General features: G+C 44.5%; 1 protein-coding gene across 5 annotated transcripts in view; it reads right to left on the bottom strand.

Moving 5' to 3' along the window:
- The window catches only part of cep112 (centrosomal protein 112), a 144,344-nt gene that overhangs the window by 63,640 nt on the left and 61,171 nt on the right, over positions 1-19,533 (bottom strand). For all 5 annotated transcript variants that reach the window (XM_019868675.1, XM_019868666.1, XM_019868691.1 and 2 more), the window contains 3 exons: positions 14,018-14,153; positions 11,464-11,571; positions 5,943-6,125 (listed from right to left, as the gene is read on the bottom strand). In XM_019868675.1, the coding sequence (XP_019724234.1) occupies positions 5,943-6,125; positions 11,464-11,571; positions 14,018-14,153 (427 nt within the window). The remainder of the gene's footprint in view (positions 1-5,942; positions 6,126-11,463; positions 11,572-14,017; positions 14,154-19,533) is intronic.

Below are 19,533 nucleotides of genomic sequence, written 5' to 3'. Positions count from 1 at the left end.
GATCATTTGTGAGCATCATCCAGCCCGTGGCCATGACATTAGGAATGACGCGCATAGAAATAAATACAAGAGGCTAAATGGCAGCGAGCGCCGTGCCCATGGGCGGAGGCTGACGTCAAGCTTTCTGCGGGTGACACCAAATCAAAGGACGCGGGTCAAGGTTTGTCTGCTCGGAAGAACAAAAAGCCTGGCGAAACGTCGCAGTGAAATACGGATCATGAGAAAAGCATTACAACTTATCCAGAAACAGCGGAGTGCTTCACAAACTTTGCAACTTAAATAGTTGAGCACATGGTGAGAAACCAGAGTGCTTTATGAACACAAGATCGGAATCGTGTCTGTTGAGTAGAAATAAATCACCGGATTTGAGTTACGCTGTCCGTGGCCGCCAGTGGCTTCAATCTTCCCGGCGGCGAGTAAGCGTCATTCTTAGTCCATACCTATATAAATCCGTGGGTTTGGAGAGCTTTCTGTAAACAAATCGAGCGATTTGAAAGCGTCACGTGAAGAAGTTGTTGCCCACCTGTTTTACTGAAACTAACAACTAGTTCCCACATCCATATTACGTCATTTCTAAATAAAATGGGGAACAGTGCCTCAGGGTATAAACCATAAAAACAGCTACTAGCCAAAAATGCAGTACAGTGGTACCCTCTACTTACGCAATTAATTGGTTCTGGAAGAAATTTCTTAACTAGAAAATTTTGTAAGTAGAGACGCATTTTCCTTGTAAATGCCCTAATTTGTTCCAAGCCCCCCCGAAATTCAGACATAAATGTTTCCGAAAGCATAAAAATGCATCCAAATATGTATCAAATACATCTTACAATGAGATTATTGCACAATAAATTAAGAGTTATACATAATGTAAAAAACAAAGAATAAAAAATGATGGTCATTTGACTTTTAACTGCGTCCTTATCGTTTTTTGCCCTCTTTAGTTCATGTTCTCTCTCAGAAGTGGTTTTTGCCTGGCGTTTTGTCAAGAACTGATCCGAGGACTTTTGCTTTTGTTGGCTTTTAACAATCCTTTGAAAAAGTCCAAGGCAAACATCAGCAAAGTGAGCGATCGCCCGACTGGTGAACACTTTTTCTGGGTGATCCACATTTATGTAAAACTATCGGAACGCCTCATGGCCCGGGGGCGAATGACGAGGACGCTGCATAGACACGTAGACACATTTGATAGAGGTACCTCTTAGCCAATAGGACGCCTGGAAGATGCTAGGTAATAGCCAATGGCAGAGCAGCTATAAGTATGTTGCGTTCAGGAAACTGTATTTTTACCTTTCGTATCTTGAAATTTCTTTCGTAACTAGAAGCAATATTTTCTGTTCAGGCGTTTCACAAAATTTTGTATGAAGAGACGTCCGTAAGTAGAGGTACCACTGTACACTGTACTTTGTACACTATTATGTCATAAAATATAAAAGAGTCCGCCTCTGCTTTAAAGAGATTAATCAGAATAATAAATGAAAAACGTTCAGATTACGTATGCGACTCGAGCGGGATGGTTTCTCATTAATGTTGTCAGTCAAACAGAGCCCACGTGGCTCAGACTGAAGTTGAGATGCAGTCCACGCACTCGCTGAGTTCATGCTTTTAAACGCACATGACGACTTCCTCCCTATGTGATCCGTTGTCCTAAATGGGAATCAATAGCGCATGAGACGACGTGCAGTCACTTAAGTGGTGATCAAACGCTGGCGCGCAAGCTCAGCCAGACATTTGTCCACTGCTGCAAATCAGTCCCTTGACAATCCCGGATCTGAGAGGCCAGTCACATCGTCAATGCCAACACACAAGTCTAGGAAAAAGCGCCTTTGTTGCCGTCAACACGCTTTGTCATCTTCATCACATTCCTGGGATTGAAATGCTTTTGGGGGGGAAAAAAAAAGGACAGCATCCTTATTTAGCGCTTCTCGGAAGACTGCCACTCAATGCCGTTTGATGACCAGATGGTGCGAACTCAGAGAAAAAAAATCATTATTCAAGACAGGATTTGAGTGGAAGCCTGAAAAATGACATTTACATGGAACAGCAATGCCATTGTTTGCCAAGAAAAATATTTTTTCTCCAATTCGGGCCCATCACTTAATGCCCCAGTATGTTTTTTGATCAGGGTTTTGTTTTTTATTTCTGACGCAGTCCAACAATGCTTTTAATTTAAAGATTTAAAGCCTGTGAAGTGAATTTTGAGATGTGACACATTGAAGAAGAATTTCTGAAAATGCGCAGATAAAGAGCCATGTTAGTATTCATTTGTGGAGCATTAAAACCATTATTCATTTCAGTTTTCCGGATTTTTTTTTTTTTTTTTCCGGTTTTTTTTTTTTTTTTTCCGGTTTTTTTTTTTTTTTTTCCGGTTTTTTTTTTTTTTTTTCCGGTTTTTTTTTTTTTTTTTCCGGTTTTTTTTTTTTTTTTTCCGGTTTTTTTTTTTTTTTTTCCGGTTTTTTTTTTTTTTTTAGTTCCCCCTAGTGCCATTTAGAATCAGTATTTACCTTCCAAGATTGTGATAACATGTGGTTAGCTAGCTAGCTATTTAGCTAGCTAGCTGTTCCTATACTCCACCAAAACTCTTCCCTTTGGATAGTCCGCCGGTGTGGCTGCTTTAGAGCACCTCACTGTCAGCCATGAGTGCACGTTCATCATAGGAACAAGGCAGAAGAGTGAGAACGCCTGAATTTTGATGGCCATTATTCGATTTTTTATTTATTTATTTATTTTTTTATCTGACTTGACAGCCCGTAATCAGACAAGGGGATTCACACAGGCATGGTCACATTAGAACACCTCATTGTTGGCTGCGAGTGCACGAATGTCATGGAGACGAACACATGTCCCTCAATTCGGTGGGAATTTGTCAGACTTGTCATCGATGGGATTTCTATGGGTGAGGGCGCGCCATGGCATATCGCAGCCACATGGGGCGCAAACCTCAGGACTGACGTGTCCCCACGTGACTTCTCCACCAACCACCGAGTCATCACTGGCAACTCGCAGGCAAGTGCCATGAATGCTATTTACGAGAATAAGTGGGAGGATGTCGTCTGCGAGTGTGCGACTGACATTTGATGCCGCTTCTTGCGGCTCCTCGCCGGCACCTGTTCTTCTCCTCTCTCCCAAAGGACACAGATAACGAGGCCTCATTTGTCTTCTTCCTTTTGGCAGCGGGTTGCATGATTAGCTGCGAATCTTTTAGGCATCAGCGGCAAGTACAATGACAGTGTTGTAAAGACATGAAAATGGAAATTCCATTACACACTCTACTTGTGCTTTATTTTTTAAAATAAAAGATGGCTAAGTGATAAAATCACGTGTTGAAGCATCTGAGGTAAAATAGAATGTTTTGATTGGCTGCAACCAGAAGAGAAGCTGTTGCTTCGGTTTCAGTGAGTTTGCTTCTCCCATTTCATTACAATAACAGTTTAACCCTTTCATGCACCCGCTAACTTGATAACATAAGATGTCGACTGTCGTAACCGCAGTCCCTGAAAGGGTTAAAAAAAAAAATTAACTGTAAATTTGTTTCACATTTAACTTTTGACAAAAACCTTAAGTGAATCAAACCTTGGGCAAAACTTATTTTTGAAATTGGCATCTGGCATTGCATATTTGTGTCATAATACATACATCTCAAAATTAATTCAGATGAGCCGCCTGAGTGTTAATGAGCAACATGCGGGAGAGTCCAAAAATATTCATACGCTGGCCGCATTGTGAGTTTAAGTGAATTTGCAATTTCTTTTTTTTTTTAACATTTTCACCAAAAAGTAATAAAACGCTTTAAAAGTCTCTACAGCTGCATAAAAAAATGCTGTCAATGTGACGCTACTCAAAATTCTGGCTGATTTGATGATCAGCTGAAACACGCTGGACTTGACAATGCATTGAAATGAAAGCGCACGAGCCTGATTTTGGTTCTCTCGGTTCAAACACAAAACTGGAAATCGGTTCTAAAACCTTCCATTTTAGGGCTGGCCAAAGGTGATGCTCGAGCTCCCCTAAAACAGGTCTCAATAATCTACAGAGCACCAAGTCCATGCGGTGGAGCGGGTCTTTGTCTTACATAGCTTTAGTCATGGGCAAGTCTTTTCACTTATCCTGTGTATTGAATATTTGCTAGTCTTTGTTTGAACAATAGCATGGATACACATGACATAAAAAGACCCAGAATTAGACGTCTTATGGTGTATTTTAATTGCCTGGTGTGCTGATTGTTTACACAACAGCAACACAGTAAAAAAATGAATAAATAAAAATTAAAAACATTTTAAAAAATCAATAAATAGAAGCAAATGATCTGATGCGGCACTTTCAATTTGCTTGAAACAGGAACGCGCTGCGATGAGAGCAACGCATTATTGTGACATATTCAAGAGGATATTTGCCATGTCATACTGCTATCATGGCAGTATGGATTAAAAAGTAACCCCTTTTAATTGCAGTCACTTTACTTTTTTCACTACAGCGCGGCAGATTTCACAGTTCTCTCAGCTCTACAAGTTGTCTTCCGTAAATGTTTAAAAAAAAAAAATGGTGATCTTTATAAATGTTGTTGCGAGTCTGTCAGTTCCAACTCCGATTCGGCCGAACAGCGCCGGGATCAAGGATAAAGTCAAAGCAGAGAGGTTTCCCTGCGGTTCAAGAACCTCACAGTCCTGTTCTTTATCCGTGCGAGGCCTGACGGAAAAATTGGGGACCGGCTGGCATCTGATCGCGACTATTCTGGTGGGAGTTTGTCTTCTGTCCCCTCCTGAAATCCCAACACTGCTGAAATGTTCCCGACAAAGGGCATACACTAAACTAGTGTCGTTGGGAACTTTACGGGACATTTTTGAAAAGCAAAAAAAAAAAAAAAAAAAAAAAAAAAAAAAAAAGGAGACTGCAAAGGAACAAGCTAGAAAACATACAGCACAATTCATAGCTGTGAAATGAGCGAAAGAGACAATGAGAATATTGTTACGTTCACGTAATCCACGATATGAATGTAAACTGAAAACATCATTATGCAAAAATTCCAACATATCGAAAACTGAAATGCATTGTGTTGTACTTCTGCTCTGAAAATTGTGATTGAGAGCCAAAAGCATTCAATACTTTCGCGGAAGAATTACACCGGATGGATCGAGTTTATTTTCTCCATCTGACCATCTTTTCTCGGCTAACAGCGTACAAACCGTTAAAAAAAAAAAAAAAATTCTCCCATCTTCAAGCGTGTGCCGCTTACTCAAGTGGCTTCCCACTGAGCGCAAAGCTAACCTCGGCTGAAGTTAAGGCAAAAATGACCAAAGCGATTACGGGATGAAGACCTGCTGCGGATTTCGATCAAAACACACAAAACTAAATAAAAATCATTCGCTCGCTTGGGGTCGTTAAATACGGCGCCGAACACACCATTGCAACAACGCATGTTGTAATCAGAAACTAACCGGAGTGGTACAGGAGGGAACAAAACAAACATATATAAAGAGTATAAGGAGCTTGACCGGTTGGTCTTCGAAAAGACAAAGACGATTTTTTTTTTCATGGAAACTTCCAACAGCGAAGTAACCCTGCTTCCCGAATTTCTCCCAATACAACCACAAAACGGCAGCGACGAAAGTCATGATGAAAACATTTCAACGAAATCCAAAGTTAAGCTCGACTGATATCCGTCGGTTTTCTTTGTTTTTAATTCGTCTTCGTTCCAAATTCTTACACCGCGTTAATTCACACTTTCTTTCCCGTCGTAGCGTTAGCCAAATGTTTTCCGAGACGCTTCAACAAAACATTGCGCCACCTTTGAATTTCTTCGGCAGGAATATCAATACCAAGTGTCGTAACCCGCTGTGCTTTAGAAACGGCAGGAAAACGGAGGATCATACGAAATGGTGGTCCGCAGGAGAGCGGGCGGGTCAGCATGTGTGCGTGCGAACATTGGATCAGTGGAGACCCCCTACCTGGCCATCACGCTTCCTCCACTCCTGGGTGCGCTGCTGGTGCGTCTGCAGGGCGGCCTTGGCCTGGCTCTCCAGGCTGCTCACCTCCCGCTGGCGCTCCTGGACAAGGCTGTCCTTTTCGGCGCAATGCTGCTGGTGCAGGCGCGTCCTCTCCTGCTCGTGCTGCACGCGCTGCTCAGCCATCTGATTGGACAAGCGGGCAAAGAAAGACTTCATCAGCCAACACATAGTCGGCAAAGCCCGTCGTCATTACAACTTGTCCGTCCGCCCGTCCGTCCGTCCGTCCGACCACAACCCGGGAGTCGCTCTGGTCCACTTGGCTTGGCGCTGGGACCATTTCAAAAAGTTTCCTTGGCTTCTTTGCATTTTCGTCATGAGGTGGCGTGTTTACATCTGGCTAGCTCCCTCCGCCCTCTCACCTCGCCCGTCCGTGTAGCCCGGCCCTAATCGTGCCATTCGTCTCTCTTCCAATCTGCCCCCCCCACTTGCCTTCTTCTGTGATCGGCATATAAAAGAGCATCTAGCTTGGGCTGTGTATGAAAGCTGGCAGGGGTTAGCCATCTGGCTGCAGCGACAACCCGATGCCCCATGCTAAGCGTCTTGACAGCATGTGAAAAATCGGCTTAGGCGACGACTACAACCATTAGAAATGGTATTTACAAAAACAAAAGGAAGTGGCAGGAACTCGACTGAGATAACGGAAGACTCCGGCTTTTGCTGAAATGCGACGTTCATCCGTTCGCTCGAACCGAAGTGACAATCACTGGGAGTCGAGCCGCGAAAGTTTCGTCATGTACAGTAGTGTCTCGAAATGAGCCTGGAACCAGTTCCCTTTCTTCTTCTGGGATGCAAAGCCACAATTTCTCAGAGATTAACCACGCTGGCAGCTCAAGCTCAAGTTTGAATCCCATCACAGCCGAGAGCAAAGTCACCTGCTGAGAGGTGAGTCTTGCCAGCAGCCGCCGAGCCTTTCCCAGGCTCTGCTCTGTTCTCAGTAACCCCCTACCCGCCCTCCCGCGGCGGGACTAGTGGCTGAGAGGACCGGGAACCCCCACACCAGCGTGCCAAGCCGGAGACTTGGAAGGACGGCAAGGGGCCCGGGGGCCTATTCGCTTGCTGGCTTTGAAGCTAATCCCCCAGGCGCATTGTGTTTGACGGCACCCTACCTGGCTCATTGGCCGAACAGAGATCCGGCGTCTCTACGCCGGGTGCCTGGCCTAGCCCTAAACCTATCGCCAGACTTTGTGTGCTATTCAGAGCAGGTGATGAATGAGCGGCTATCGACAGGAAGCCGGATTCCGTCCTCACTCTTGAGAAGACGATCACTATGCTCACTTTATTTTAGTGGCCAAATAACAAGCCTGCGGTGTTCGTAGGCGCTTTGTTACATGGCTTCTGAAAAAGGCTTTGGGGGAGAATTATTGTTGGATGAAATGTATTTAATCCTTCGGGATCAGTGACCAATGTGACAGACAAATCCAGTCAGAAAACACAATGAGAGGAGTCTGCGAGCAAAACTGTTGGCGAAATCTACCACATGCTGTCACTCGCGATGCTAACATGGTCAATTGTATGCTCCGTTGACAAATTAGCACTTCCCTTTTTCAACACACAAAAGATGCAAATCAAATCCACAGTCAGAATGTAGACTGACAGACTGATGCATAATCGGGCAAATTTCTTTGACAACTACTCAGCAGGACATGCGGAAGCAGAAATGTGGTGGAGGCTTTCTGTACGCGCCTGTTAAAGGTCTCGGACCAATTGGAATTTGCAGAAAACTAGGGATCAGAAGTGACAGCAGAATGAAGAAACTGGCGAGAAAGATCCATTGTAAGACAAGCCCGAGTTAAAAAAAAAAAAAAAAAAAAAAAAGATGGGCAGGAGATGACAGAAAGCCGACCCAGCAAGACGTGACATCACACGGTGTCGGCATGCGGCGCAGCGAAGGATGCCGCGATTCTTTGTGAGCCGACGTGGCGCTTCCAAATGGGAAGGCAGAGTAGGTTACAGCGCAGCTTGGTGCCACAGATGCAGAGCAGTTTGGGGTGTTAGCGCACAGCACGACTCCCCTCAGCCTGCCTTGACATGGAATGGTGTTCAGGGCACTGAGGTAAAGAATGAGAGACCGGCGGCGGGGGGAAATCACAAATGCTTGAGAAGGACGACGACGTGGAGGACAAGAAACCAGATGCCCTTGTCTGCTCTCAGCGGGGGAGCCTGGGAGGGACCGTGAGAGGAAAGGACGTGAGCTCTCAACGCGGACACTCAAGTGACAATGACCATGAAGTGGCGCCGAGCACACACATCAAAGTGTGCAAATTCCGGCCTTCGCTATAAAGGTCATCCCAAATTCCCGACGGGGTGTCAAACCGCACCGCGTCACGCCGAAGTCAAGAAGGCAGCAGTCGGCCGCGTCACCGTGCTGGGCGCGGTGCAAAACACAATTTCCCGTTTCAAAGCACGGCGGAGGCCGCTCTTGAAGAAAGTTCCTCGTGGAGGTCCGAGTGAACCGACTCGACCTCTCCGAAGTGATGTCAGCTAACTCGCTGGGGTTGTTTTGAACATCGCACTTGTTTGCATGCTGGCCTGGCTAAGTTTAGACGGGGGGGGGGGTTTGATGCATTGCACGTGCAGACAATGTGCATAAACGCCCCGGGGACACTCATTTTGCATAGAAAGCCAGATGCACCACGGAAACCGACTGCCTGTGCTTTCTATTTTTCAGGTTGGTCACAAAATAAATGACAGATTACAACCATAACATTTCTGAGGTTTGAAATTCTCTCTGTTCTCTCACTGGCAAATTTCAAAACCACACACACGCCACGAACGGTGAAGACTTTAAATTGTCCCGAAGTTTGAAAGTGTGAACGGACGTTTGTTTATTCATTGGCTTCCATAATGATTTATCAGAATTCAGTTAGCAAAACTCCGGCCCATTAATTATTTTGGTCTGATATAGGCCCATATATTTGTCTGGCCGATGAAAGGTTCATTGTAGATCTAGTGGTTACATTGTTCAGCGACATGAGAGGGTCAAAATATTCTACCTGGCTGTCAGTGTGAGGCAGCGCAGCTTTCCAGCCCCCCACTCATCTGCAACATCTAAAATAAATGTATTGTTAATTGAATAACTCCCAAGAGCTAATTGGAAAACGTGAACAGCGCTATCTTTCTAAAGGCCGACTTGCTAATACCGTTCTTTTGAATTTCGAACAAGTATAGATTTTGACGACGCAGATGACAGCGTGCCGCGAATAATCCACATATGGGATGTATGTTTCCTCATTTCTCTTTAATCAGTGAAGTCGTGTCACACGCGTTCATCCGCTCGTGATTCGTCACGTCGACAGGCCCTTCATCCGCGTGTGTTTTTTATCTTTTGAGACAAAAGGGCTTGCTGACGTGCCGCTAACCCGGCGTCGCCTCCTGTCAACTGCACCCCCCACCACTCGGGAATATTTCCCACAATTCCCACTTTGATTGTGTCGCTTTTCCTCGTGAGACAGGCTTCATCGTTCCTGAGCGCTGATAAAACTACACCATTACTTTCAGTTGCACTGCTCGGTGAATATGTTTCATTCCATAAATAAACGCGTATCCGTTTGATGGTTCTAAGTGCCGTTTTGGTGATGTGGCGACGTAACCAGCTAAATGCGTAAGCGTACGTATCGTATGGTTTGGGACATACTTGCGAAGGTGGCTATGCGTGGTAAATGCCAACGTTACCTGCTGCACGCTGAGGTCATTTTCGTACAAGAGACACAATAAAAGCTTCCTATTATTCGAAGCGGCCTATTTGATGCGGGCCGCCGTGCTTTCGAAAAACAAAATAAAAGCCCTGAGCAAATGTTACATAAAGCCCGTAAACATTTATCCCGCAAACGCTGGAAAGCTAGAGTAACAAACAGTTGTTTGATGGTTGAGTAAGTGTTGTCATCGGCTTAGTGCGGTCCTCAGACGACTTTGGAGAAACTCAAATGGCCTACGATAGAAAAAAAAAACCCAAAAACATTCTCTAACTGTGATGTAAAGGTCATTGCACAGCAATCAAAGGCTACATGATTTCATGGATCACAAATTACAGGGTGCAATTATTTTTCTTGCGAGGCAGACGGCTTAATTATGCGCTCTTAAAACAAAGACACATGTCCTTGTGAAAAGTCAAAAGGAACTCATGCTCAAAGTTCGATGGGGTTTGCATGTCCTCGCGGTGGACGGCGGTGCCTTGAGTTCCGAGTGTTGCGTTCATTTGGCGTTTGGCCGATTTTTTTTATTTTATTTTTTTGCTTCGACAATCAAAAACACGGCACGGCAAGCGGAACGTCCTTCATGACGACGATTCCTCAAAAAGAGGCTTCAAGCTTTTCATTGCCACTCCAAATTATGGTTTTCTGCCCAACCAAACTTAAAAAATAAATAAATAAATAAAAATTAGACAACCACATAGCTTTCCGTCACTGAGGTGCATTTAGCCTAATGCGAATGAACACTGCAAATCGCCAGTAGTGAGCATCGGTGTTATGTTGGAACAGTTTATGCACCGATATTTGAATGCAAACAATGGAGCAATAATTGTAATACTGACAGGCATATATTCTTTATCCTCTCCGAAGAAAAACTACTCTTATGGCTTAAAGAGGAGTAACTTGTAATGGCCTCCATGTTATTACGGTGCCCCAATTTTCTCCTCTTTAAGTACATCAACTTAAAGACTTGTCGTTCTCTCAATACGACCACGAAAAATGAGCCTAACATCATATCAGGACAGCATTTTGCATGAATCATTTTGGACTTCCAATGTACTCTTGTTAATATGATCAATTAGTGGTTCTGTTTCGTTATGCTCAAATATAAGAAATCAACATCCCATTCATCGAAATACTTCAGGCTTCAATTTGGACTTTGGAGGGGAATCGGGTGACAACAATTTAAAGAATTCAGTCATTCTCTTGTTTTTGGGAAGTAAACCGTGTCTGACGTGAGGCAATGATGTCATCGTTATGGTCTGTTTTCCTGTCAGAGCAGAACAAACCCGGCCTCAAGTTGAGATGAGTTTCCAAAGAAGAACTGCTTATTGCGTGTTCTCCACAGATAATACGCAAAGCTGCAGCTTAATTGAATCCAGTACCCCGTCAAAGTTGTCACCCTATCAGCGAGCAAGATTTAAATGGCTTGCGAAAACGCTTTCTCCGCCTCTAATAGGAGAGGACATGATGCGACGATAAGGTCACAGCGCATCTGCGACGCAGATTACCTTAAATTCCCACTCGCTCCGTTCGGCTGTTGAGACGCGATTGGATCGTAATCAAAAGTGTGTCCCTTATCATGAGAAATCAATCAGATGGGGGGGGGGGCGGGAGGGGGGAGACGACTAACAAGATGATTCCACTGTCAGTCACCGTGGCTCGCTCGGCGAAGGGGAAGGCGATTGGAAACCAAACGGAGATGAAATACTTTCCAGCGGCCTGCCGCCACGGAAGGCGGCGACTCGCCGAGTTGAAAAGTAAACACAGACCTGCTGCTCGTATTTTTGTCTGAGGGCGTCGAGTTGCTGCGAGAACTCCTTGGATTGATTCTCACGAAGGCACCTGGAGTGTTGCAGGTCCTCCTGCACCTTCTCCATCTGCAGCAGAATATGACAAACATTTCCGAGTCACCAAAAAAGTAGCAGTTTAACTAATTAACCATGAAAGACTGAAAGCGCTCTGTATGTGGGTCATAATGTGTGAAATGAATAAATAAGAACCCCCCCCCCCCACCCCCCAAAAATTTCAAACAGAATGCCTTCAAATTATTTTTTTGGAAAACAAGGACGGACGGAAACATTTTTGTTTATTTTTTTGGCAACACGTTCCGCCGTGCTGGTGTCACGTTAGAAAGTAGCAAAAGGGGGAAAGCAGGAGGATGACAGGGGTACTCTCCTCCGTCCCACGGCTTTGATGTGGGCTGCGGATGAAGTCACATGAGGAGGAGGGGGGGAATCGGGATGCCAGGGGCTCAATGGGGAGATGAGCAGCAGCAGCAGAGATGGACTGGAGATATAAAGGGGAGCGAGGGTGGAGGAGGAAGACATCAAGAAAAACATGTTCCCAGCATCAAACTGAAAGACGATTTGTAACCCTCCCCCAATAAAAACAAAAAAAACCCCCACAGAATACAACTTTGACCTGCTCGGCTAGGGACCCTAAATAGACAAGTGCGTGCTTTTCCAAATCACGTCTCATCATCTGCATATACCACAGGGGGACTCCAATTAAGCTGCAAGACCATCTCAAGGATGATCAGTGGAAACACGATGCACCCTCAGCTCAAGTTGCAGTTTGTGGCAAAGTCTGGGAATTTATTTTCCCATTTTCTTTTCTTTTTTTTTTTTTTGAGCAATTTGCAAAAAAACAAACAAGCCCCCCCCCCCCAAAAAAAATGCAATAAATGAATAATTAAATCACATAGTCATGACGGAATGTTGCGTGTAAAATTCTGAGGGGGAAAATAAATGTATTTCATTTTGGAATGAGGCTAGAACAAAAAATGTAAAAAAAAGAGAAGCAGAGTGGACTGACCGAAGGAAACTCGAGATGGTCATTCTTAAATACATGTTGTAATCCTTTTTAAAAAATATATATTTAGTGTGACATTGAACTTCGACTATGAGTGGCAATACAAGGCTTGATACCTCTTTTTATCAAAAAAAAAAAAAAGTAGATGCCACCCCAAGGCACCACTGTACTACTTGAAGACGACTGAATTGTCATGCCTAGTCGTTATACGTCACCGGCATCCAGAGATGAACAAAGATGCATCATTTGTCAGAATTGTTTGATCATTTTCCGAGCAATTAAGTCTAATTGGATAATTTTGCGTGGCACACCTGATGATCTCACGAAAGTGCAGTGTTTGGGAATCGCTGCTCTGCACTTCCTCCGCCACCAAAGTTGAGAAAAAAAAAGATAAAGCCTTTAAAATGTTCATGACCATCCTCATGGGGGGGAGGGGGAGCAAAAGAAAACCACCTGTAGCCAAACTGACTCCCTGCACCGCTCTCGATCGGAGAAACTTGGCTTAAATAACGGCAGCCCACGCCGTTTGGAAGGCTGACAACAAGGCACTCATTAGCGCGCCTGCAGTTCTAAGCGCGACCAGTTCCCTCGGCCACACCCGACGGCCGGCCGTGAGAAAGTGGCGACTGTGCCTGCAGGACATTTGGAGCATTCGATGACTTTCAAAAGCATCAACCCGCAGAGTCATTATCATGTGATTAATGAGGTATGTGTTCATTATTGTGGTTACGCTAGTGTTGAATTACAGTGCAGTCTCCCGAGAGGTGATTTGCTGCACTACGAGTTGCCAGTATCGGTAGCAATCAGCTCCATTTACAACCTCAATTCTCACAATTGGCTTGGCTGCTTCCAAAATTGCATGGGACACGTTGCATTGTCACTCGAATCTGCCCACGGCCAACGACAATCAGTCGTGCCGGCCCCATCACTTTTCAACTGTATGAGGAACGGGAGTGTCTCTTGAACTGGTCAGACTGCAAATTTGTCATCTGCATGTCGCCATCCTCTAATTGGGCGGGTAGAGCAAAACTTGATACTTCCGTTGCGATTTTTACACATTGCATAAGAAGCATCTTGAGTGAGCAGGATGCATTTTATCATCCAAAACAAGCACAAAGGCAAAACAACAATTTCATGATGTCATTAAGTCGATTAAAAGCCGGCAAGCGAGAAGACGCGAGAAAAGAATTCCAGGGCAGCCAGCGTGGCGCCCTCGCACATCTGCGGTCAGGCTGTGCTTGCGCCACGACAAAACAAAAATGTTTGCAAGTGTGTGCGTCCGCATTGTCTGGCCTTTCGAAGCGCTCGCTCATTCCGGCGTAATCGCAACGCTGAGGTTTCCATGCGCGGGAATGCAACTGCATTTGCGGCGGGATGCGAGACTGAATGATGCCAGAGCACAGATGGAATAAGAAACAGGTGCACTTAACGTGTCACGGTTTTTATTTGATATAAAGCGTCTGTCTGCGTGTGTGTGTGTGTCTAGCATGCGTGCGCGTGCCAGAGCCCGACCTGGAGTTTGAGTTGGGCCTCGGCCTTCTCGGAGCTGAGCTTCACCTGCCTCCTCAACTGCTCCAGCGCCATGTCGGCCTCTTGGAGGTGCACCCTGTGGCTCTCCCGGCTTCGGTCCAGCTGGTTCTCCGTGTCTCTGTCAACAAAAGACAGACAAAAGGAAAATGCTATGAAGCTGTCCAAATTCTGGAAGAAATTTCTGAACTAGAAAATGTTGTAAGTAGAGACGCGTTTTCCATGTAAATGCCCTAATCCGTTCCAAGCCCACCCAAAATTCAGACATAAATGTTTCCTAAAGCATAAACATGCATCAAAATTTGTAACAAATATATGTTGCAATTAGATTATTGTGCAATAAATGAGAGGTGTGCATCATGTAAAAAACAAAGAGTAAAGAGTAAAAATGACGCTCATTTAACTTGTAACTGCGTCCTCATCATTTTTTGCCCTCTTTAGGCCATGTTCTCTCTCAGAAGTGGTTTTTGCCTGGCATTTTGTAAAGAACTGATTCGAGGACGTTTGATTTTGTCGGCTTTTAACAATCCTTCGAAAATGTCCAAGGCAAACATCAGCATAGTGAGCGATTGCCTGACTGGTGAACACTTTTTCTGGGTCATTCACATTTACGTAAAACTATTAGAACACCTCATGGCCTGAGCGGCGAATGACGAGGACGCTGCATAGACGCATATCCATCTATCTACACAAATAGACATATATGGTAGAAGTCCCTCTGAGCCAATGGGATGCCAGGATAATGCTCGGTAATAGCCAATGGCAGAGCAGCTATAAGTATGTCGCGTTCAGGAAACTCGGAGCTGCGAGTAGCAGCCCATTCTGTATTTTCACCTTTCGTATCTTGAAATTTCTTTCGTAACAAGAGGCAATATTTTCCTGTTGAGGCGTTTCGTAACTTGAAAATTTCGCATGAAGAGATGTTTGTAAGTGGTGGTACCACTGTATACCAAAATACATCTAAAATGAACTCCAAAACCTCAGGTTTGATCTTAATTGACCAAAATGAAAAACTTTGTAACTTTTTTTTATATATACACCTTATCTGTCGGTAAAATTATGTTTTGAGTATATTCCGCCCTATGTGCGTGTGTGCGTGTGTGTGTGTGTGCGCATACATGCGAATCCGCATAACACCGCTATTGCTGGCAAATGTCAGGTCATACACGGGGAGACGGCTGACAGGCATGGTGAGAGCTGTCAGCAGTTTGCAACAAGCAATATAAGAGCGGCGAGGAGCTGTCAGTTGTTCAGGTGGGCTGCAAGGAGTGTGCGCGCGCGCCACGGTAGAGGCACTGTGCTCAAGGTGAAAGGGTTGTTTTTTTTTTTTGTTTGTTTTGTTTTTTTTTAAATAAAATAATCTTGGTAGGTGATCATGCAATCAAGACAATTGCATTTCCTGAGATCTAATACTGTGGAACCATCAGCGCTCGATTTGGGGACGCTTCGATTTCAATGTGGAACGATTCAATTCGGTTCCATTGAGCGGAATTTTGGCTCTGTTCAAGAGGGAAAGATGCAATGAGTTTCTTGTTGTCAGTTTACAAATTGTACATGTGAATGACCGGCCAATATCTCACCAATAGAAAACGATTGGATACGTATCTCGATGTAATTGAAAGTGGAACGGACTCGATTTGGCTTGATTTGATACACTTTTAAACTCTTTTAAATCCAAACTGATTTCCTGATTGAAATCCTTTTTTTTTTCGTTACTCAGACATAATTCGTCACCACTCTTCACCTTCAACTGGAGTTTTTTTTCAAACACGTTTCGTAACTGTACGCTTCATTTGTTTCCGCGGCGACACCTGTGCAGTTGTTTCCATTCCTCTTGAATGTAAACACAGTCGTTATTAGATCGGGGTCACTTGAAAAGCGGAAGAATGCATATCGGCACTCGATCACAACGGGACTTTCTGTGCAAAAATCAACCCTTATTCCCCTTCTAATGAATATTCTCAATGTGAATGATTCACTTTCCCCCCTTAAGGTGAAAAAGCAGAAGGGAGAGTCCATTTTTCGAGCTGGCGGATGTTACTTCAAGCCAATTACAACAAAAAAAAACACAAAAGGGGCGAGGGAGCACTTAGATGCTGTACTGCACATTAATTTATGTTTAACAGACTATCAAGTGTGTGTGTGTGTGTGTGTGTGTGTTCAGTTTATAGAGGAAGGAAGGCATAAAAAAGGAATGAGGGCAGAGGATTTAAAAAAGAATATGTAAGCTTTCGCGTCTCTTCATAGAGTTCTGTCTCTTTGTAATTGTGGTCTCTCTCATGTCGGACATCAAACGACAAAGACGCCCCCCACTCTTCCCTTTCCCAATTTTGTGTACTTTGTAATTATTAACTCATTCACTACCAGCCAATTCTTGACGAAGTCTGAAAAGACGTTTAAAAACGTCTTTGGGAGTGAATGAGTTAATCATTAATGCAAGTGCAACCTCGCACGTTCAAGCAGACACAAAAATACACGGGGAGATTACGGAACGTGACAAGGGGGACGAGCGAGATGCTTCGAAGAACTTCCGTGTAAACCCGACAAATTAATCGTGGGAAACGAGCGGCAACGGCCTTCGCTGACGAGCAAGCGTTTCCCGACTTGACCGATAAGTCCGCTTGCGGAATGACTGGGTTGGAGCTGGCTCAGCCCAGCCTTTACCTCCGAGGATACACGGAGAAAATTTACCCACAGCAAACTTCGAAACCGTGTGACACATTGAAACATATTATGCTCCAGAACTGGAGAGTCCGTGACCACATGGAAGCGACAGCTGTTCCTGGGAAAATAACTATATTCCTCTGGGACCGTGTGTGTGTGTGTGTGTGTGTGTGTGTGTGTGTGTGTGTGTGTGTGTGTGTGTGTGTGTGTGTGTGTGGTCATAAGAGTGGTAGACAGCGTGTCACCGTCAATAACAGAGCAATGAGGACGCGATGAGAGGACACAGAAAAAGACTCGGTCGCGGAAGCCTGGCAGCGAGACACACGCACGGAGAGGAAGAGCCACGGTGCCAGCGCCACGGCGGGCCGCCTGCCTTGAAATGGATCCCTGGTCAGGAAAGTGGAAGGAGAGGAGGCTCAAATTAAAGATGTGCCTTCGCTTAAGAGGAAGTCTTCTCATCCTTAAATTCCAAAACGGGTGTTTTCACGGGCCGGGGAGAGATGGAGGTGAAGGAGAAGCGTCCAAAGCGGCTGGCAATTGCAGACAGGAAAGGACGCTGGGATGGCACCGTTTTTGGAACTGAATGGTGACTCCGCGTAGGATGCGGATAAAGAGCGACGTGCTATATATAAAGCAGCACAAATTCTCCACCAAGGGTGAGAGGTGGTGTTTTCATCACGGTTGGTTGGTTGTTTGATTTTTTTTTCCCTAACCTTAAGTGAACCAATGACACTAAAATGTCACACTCGTAAAACTGCTGGGTTAAAAGTCAGCCATTTTCCAAAGAATGTTACATTCAATTGACTTCAACTGCCCAAAAGGGCGACCAGCTTCGGCACTTTAGCCCACCCAAAGTCTTCAATCCGATCCGCTGGATCAAAATAATGAACCCAACCTTTGGTAAGAGTAACCCAAACTCCTGAAAATCCTCAGCTACCCAGCAAATGGCTTACATCGGCCATTCCACCAAATCGGAGCCATTTCACAAAATAAAACTCATACACTAAAAAAAACACAAGTTGTACTTTTGAGGGACTCATTTAAGTTGGAATGACAAAAAAAAATGTATCGAAGTTTGTTATCTTGAAATTTTGAATTCACCTGACTTTTTCATTTCAATTCACCGTTGAGCTGAACTTAAAATTACTGTTTACTAAAATACTGGAACTTGGGAGGAAACCGGAGTACCCGGAGAAAACCCACACAGACATGGGGAGAACATTGCAAACTCGACACAGGGAGGCCAGAGTTGAAATCGAAACCCTGCGCCTCTGTACTGAGAGGCCAACATGCTAACCAGTCGACCACTGGGCCACCCAAGTTGGACAATTCAACTAAACAAATGTTGCTAATGAGAAAAAATGGCTTTCAAGCACCCCCCCAAAAAAAGTGTTTACAGAACTAACTGTCCCTTGTATTGTCCCCCAACTTCAGCAAAAACAAGTCATCAAATTGTTTTGGAGCAAACAGCTTGTTTGCTTTGTTGTACTAACCAAAATTGCCGCCATTAGTGTCATTTATATGTTTAAGTAGTTGTTCCAACTTACTGTTTAAGCTCGCCACAATGCCATTTTTTTTTTCTTTTGACAGTGTATTCTGCCAAAATCGGATGAAAACGCATACAAAGAATAAGATAAATGGGAAGAAAATGAAAAGATCCATCCAAAAGGAGTTTGGTGTTGAATACGTTTATTTTGTGTAATTACGTGCCAAATCGCACGCTGTCTCAGTATGATGTAAGACCCTGTCATTTTGCCAATACACTTGAACAGCCTCATCTGGCTTTGTCAAAACTGAACGGGATTCGTTGGAAACATGACTTTCATGGCAAAGTTAACCCTTTCGGGGACAGCGGTTACGACGGTGGACAGCTTATGTTATCGGGTTAAAGGGTGCATGAAACTTACTTTTCGCAAGGGCATAAATCACTCTCCGTTCTTCCTGTCGTCACTTATACTAATTTGTGAGATAGAGTTTATGCATTTGAAGAAGCGTTCTTAAATATGAACGCCTTTGTTTTTCCGAGTTGTATGAAAGCATTTGCGGGTGTGCGAGTGCGCGCGAATCTGTGTCTGAACTCATCCAAATGGAATGATAACGAAGCCACAGACACTTCAAAGGGGCCCCGGATTGAGGGGGGGGGCAGGGGGGGAAAGAGGGAGGGCATGAAAAGAGAGAAAATACAAAACTGAAATATTCAGCGTCCTCTGTAAGAAAAAAATAAACCGGGCTTGGTTTTTCATCCACATCCCCAGAGAAGGAGAACAGAAGACTGATACGGAATAAGAGACAGACCAAAATAAGCGAGCGCACAAGAAAAGCAAGAAGAAAATAATCAAGACAGAGCAAAGGACTGCTGTCATGAAGGAGAGAAGCATTCAAGCGGGACGCGTGCTCATTGCAGAGCCATGTCGCTTACATACACCTGCACAATGAGATGCCGTGACATCCACTATGAGTTAAGACGGGACTCTTTATTGTTCGGATACAAATAATGGCCACATTCTGGTTAAATAACAGTTTTTTTTTTTTGATATAAATGAGCCATCAGTATGGCTCCCCAGAATGTGAAAATTGTATGCTTATGTGATATGAACCCTTTCAGGGACAGCGGTTACCACAATGGACAGCTTATCATATTATCAATTTACAAGGTGCATGGAAGGGTTAAGAAGCCCTTGAAACTAGGGATGCGCGAGTACTGATGAAAGTTGGCCGATACCGGGCTTATTTCAGGGGTATCGAGTCCTCAACAAGGCTGTCGATACCAGTCACCGATACCAGTCACTGGAAGCCTCTCGTGGTTATTCAACTGTCAGGAAGCCAATGGGCTTGGG

Source organism: Hippocampus comes, unplaced genomic scaffold (assembly GCF_001891065.2).
Source record: "Hippocampus comes isolate QL1 unplaced genomic scaffold, H_comes_QL1_v1.1 scaffold98, whole genome shotgun sequence".
Classification (NCBI taxonomy): Eukaryota; Metazoa; Chordata; class Actinopteri; order Syngnathiformes; family Syngnathidae; genus Hippocampus; species Hippocampus comes.
The sequence above is the reverse complement of the archived record's forward strand: the minus strand, read 5'-3'. Positions and strand labels throughout refer to the sequence as shown.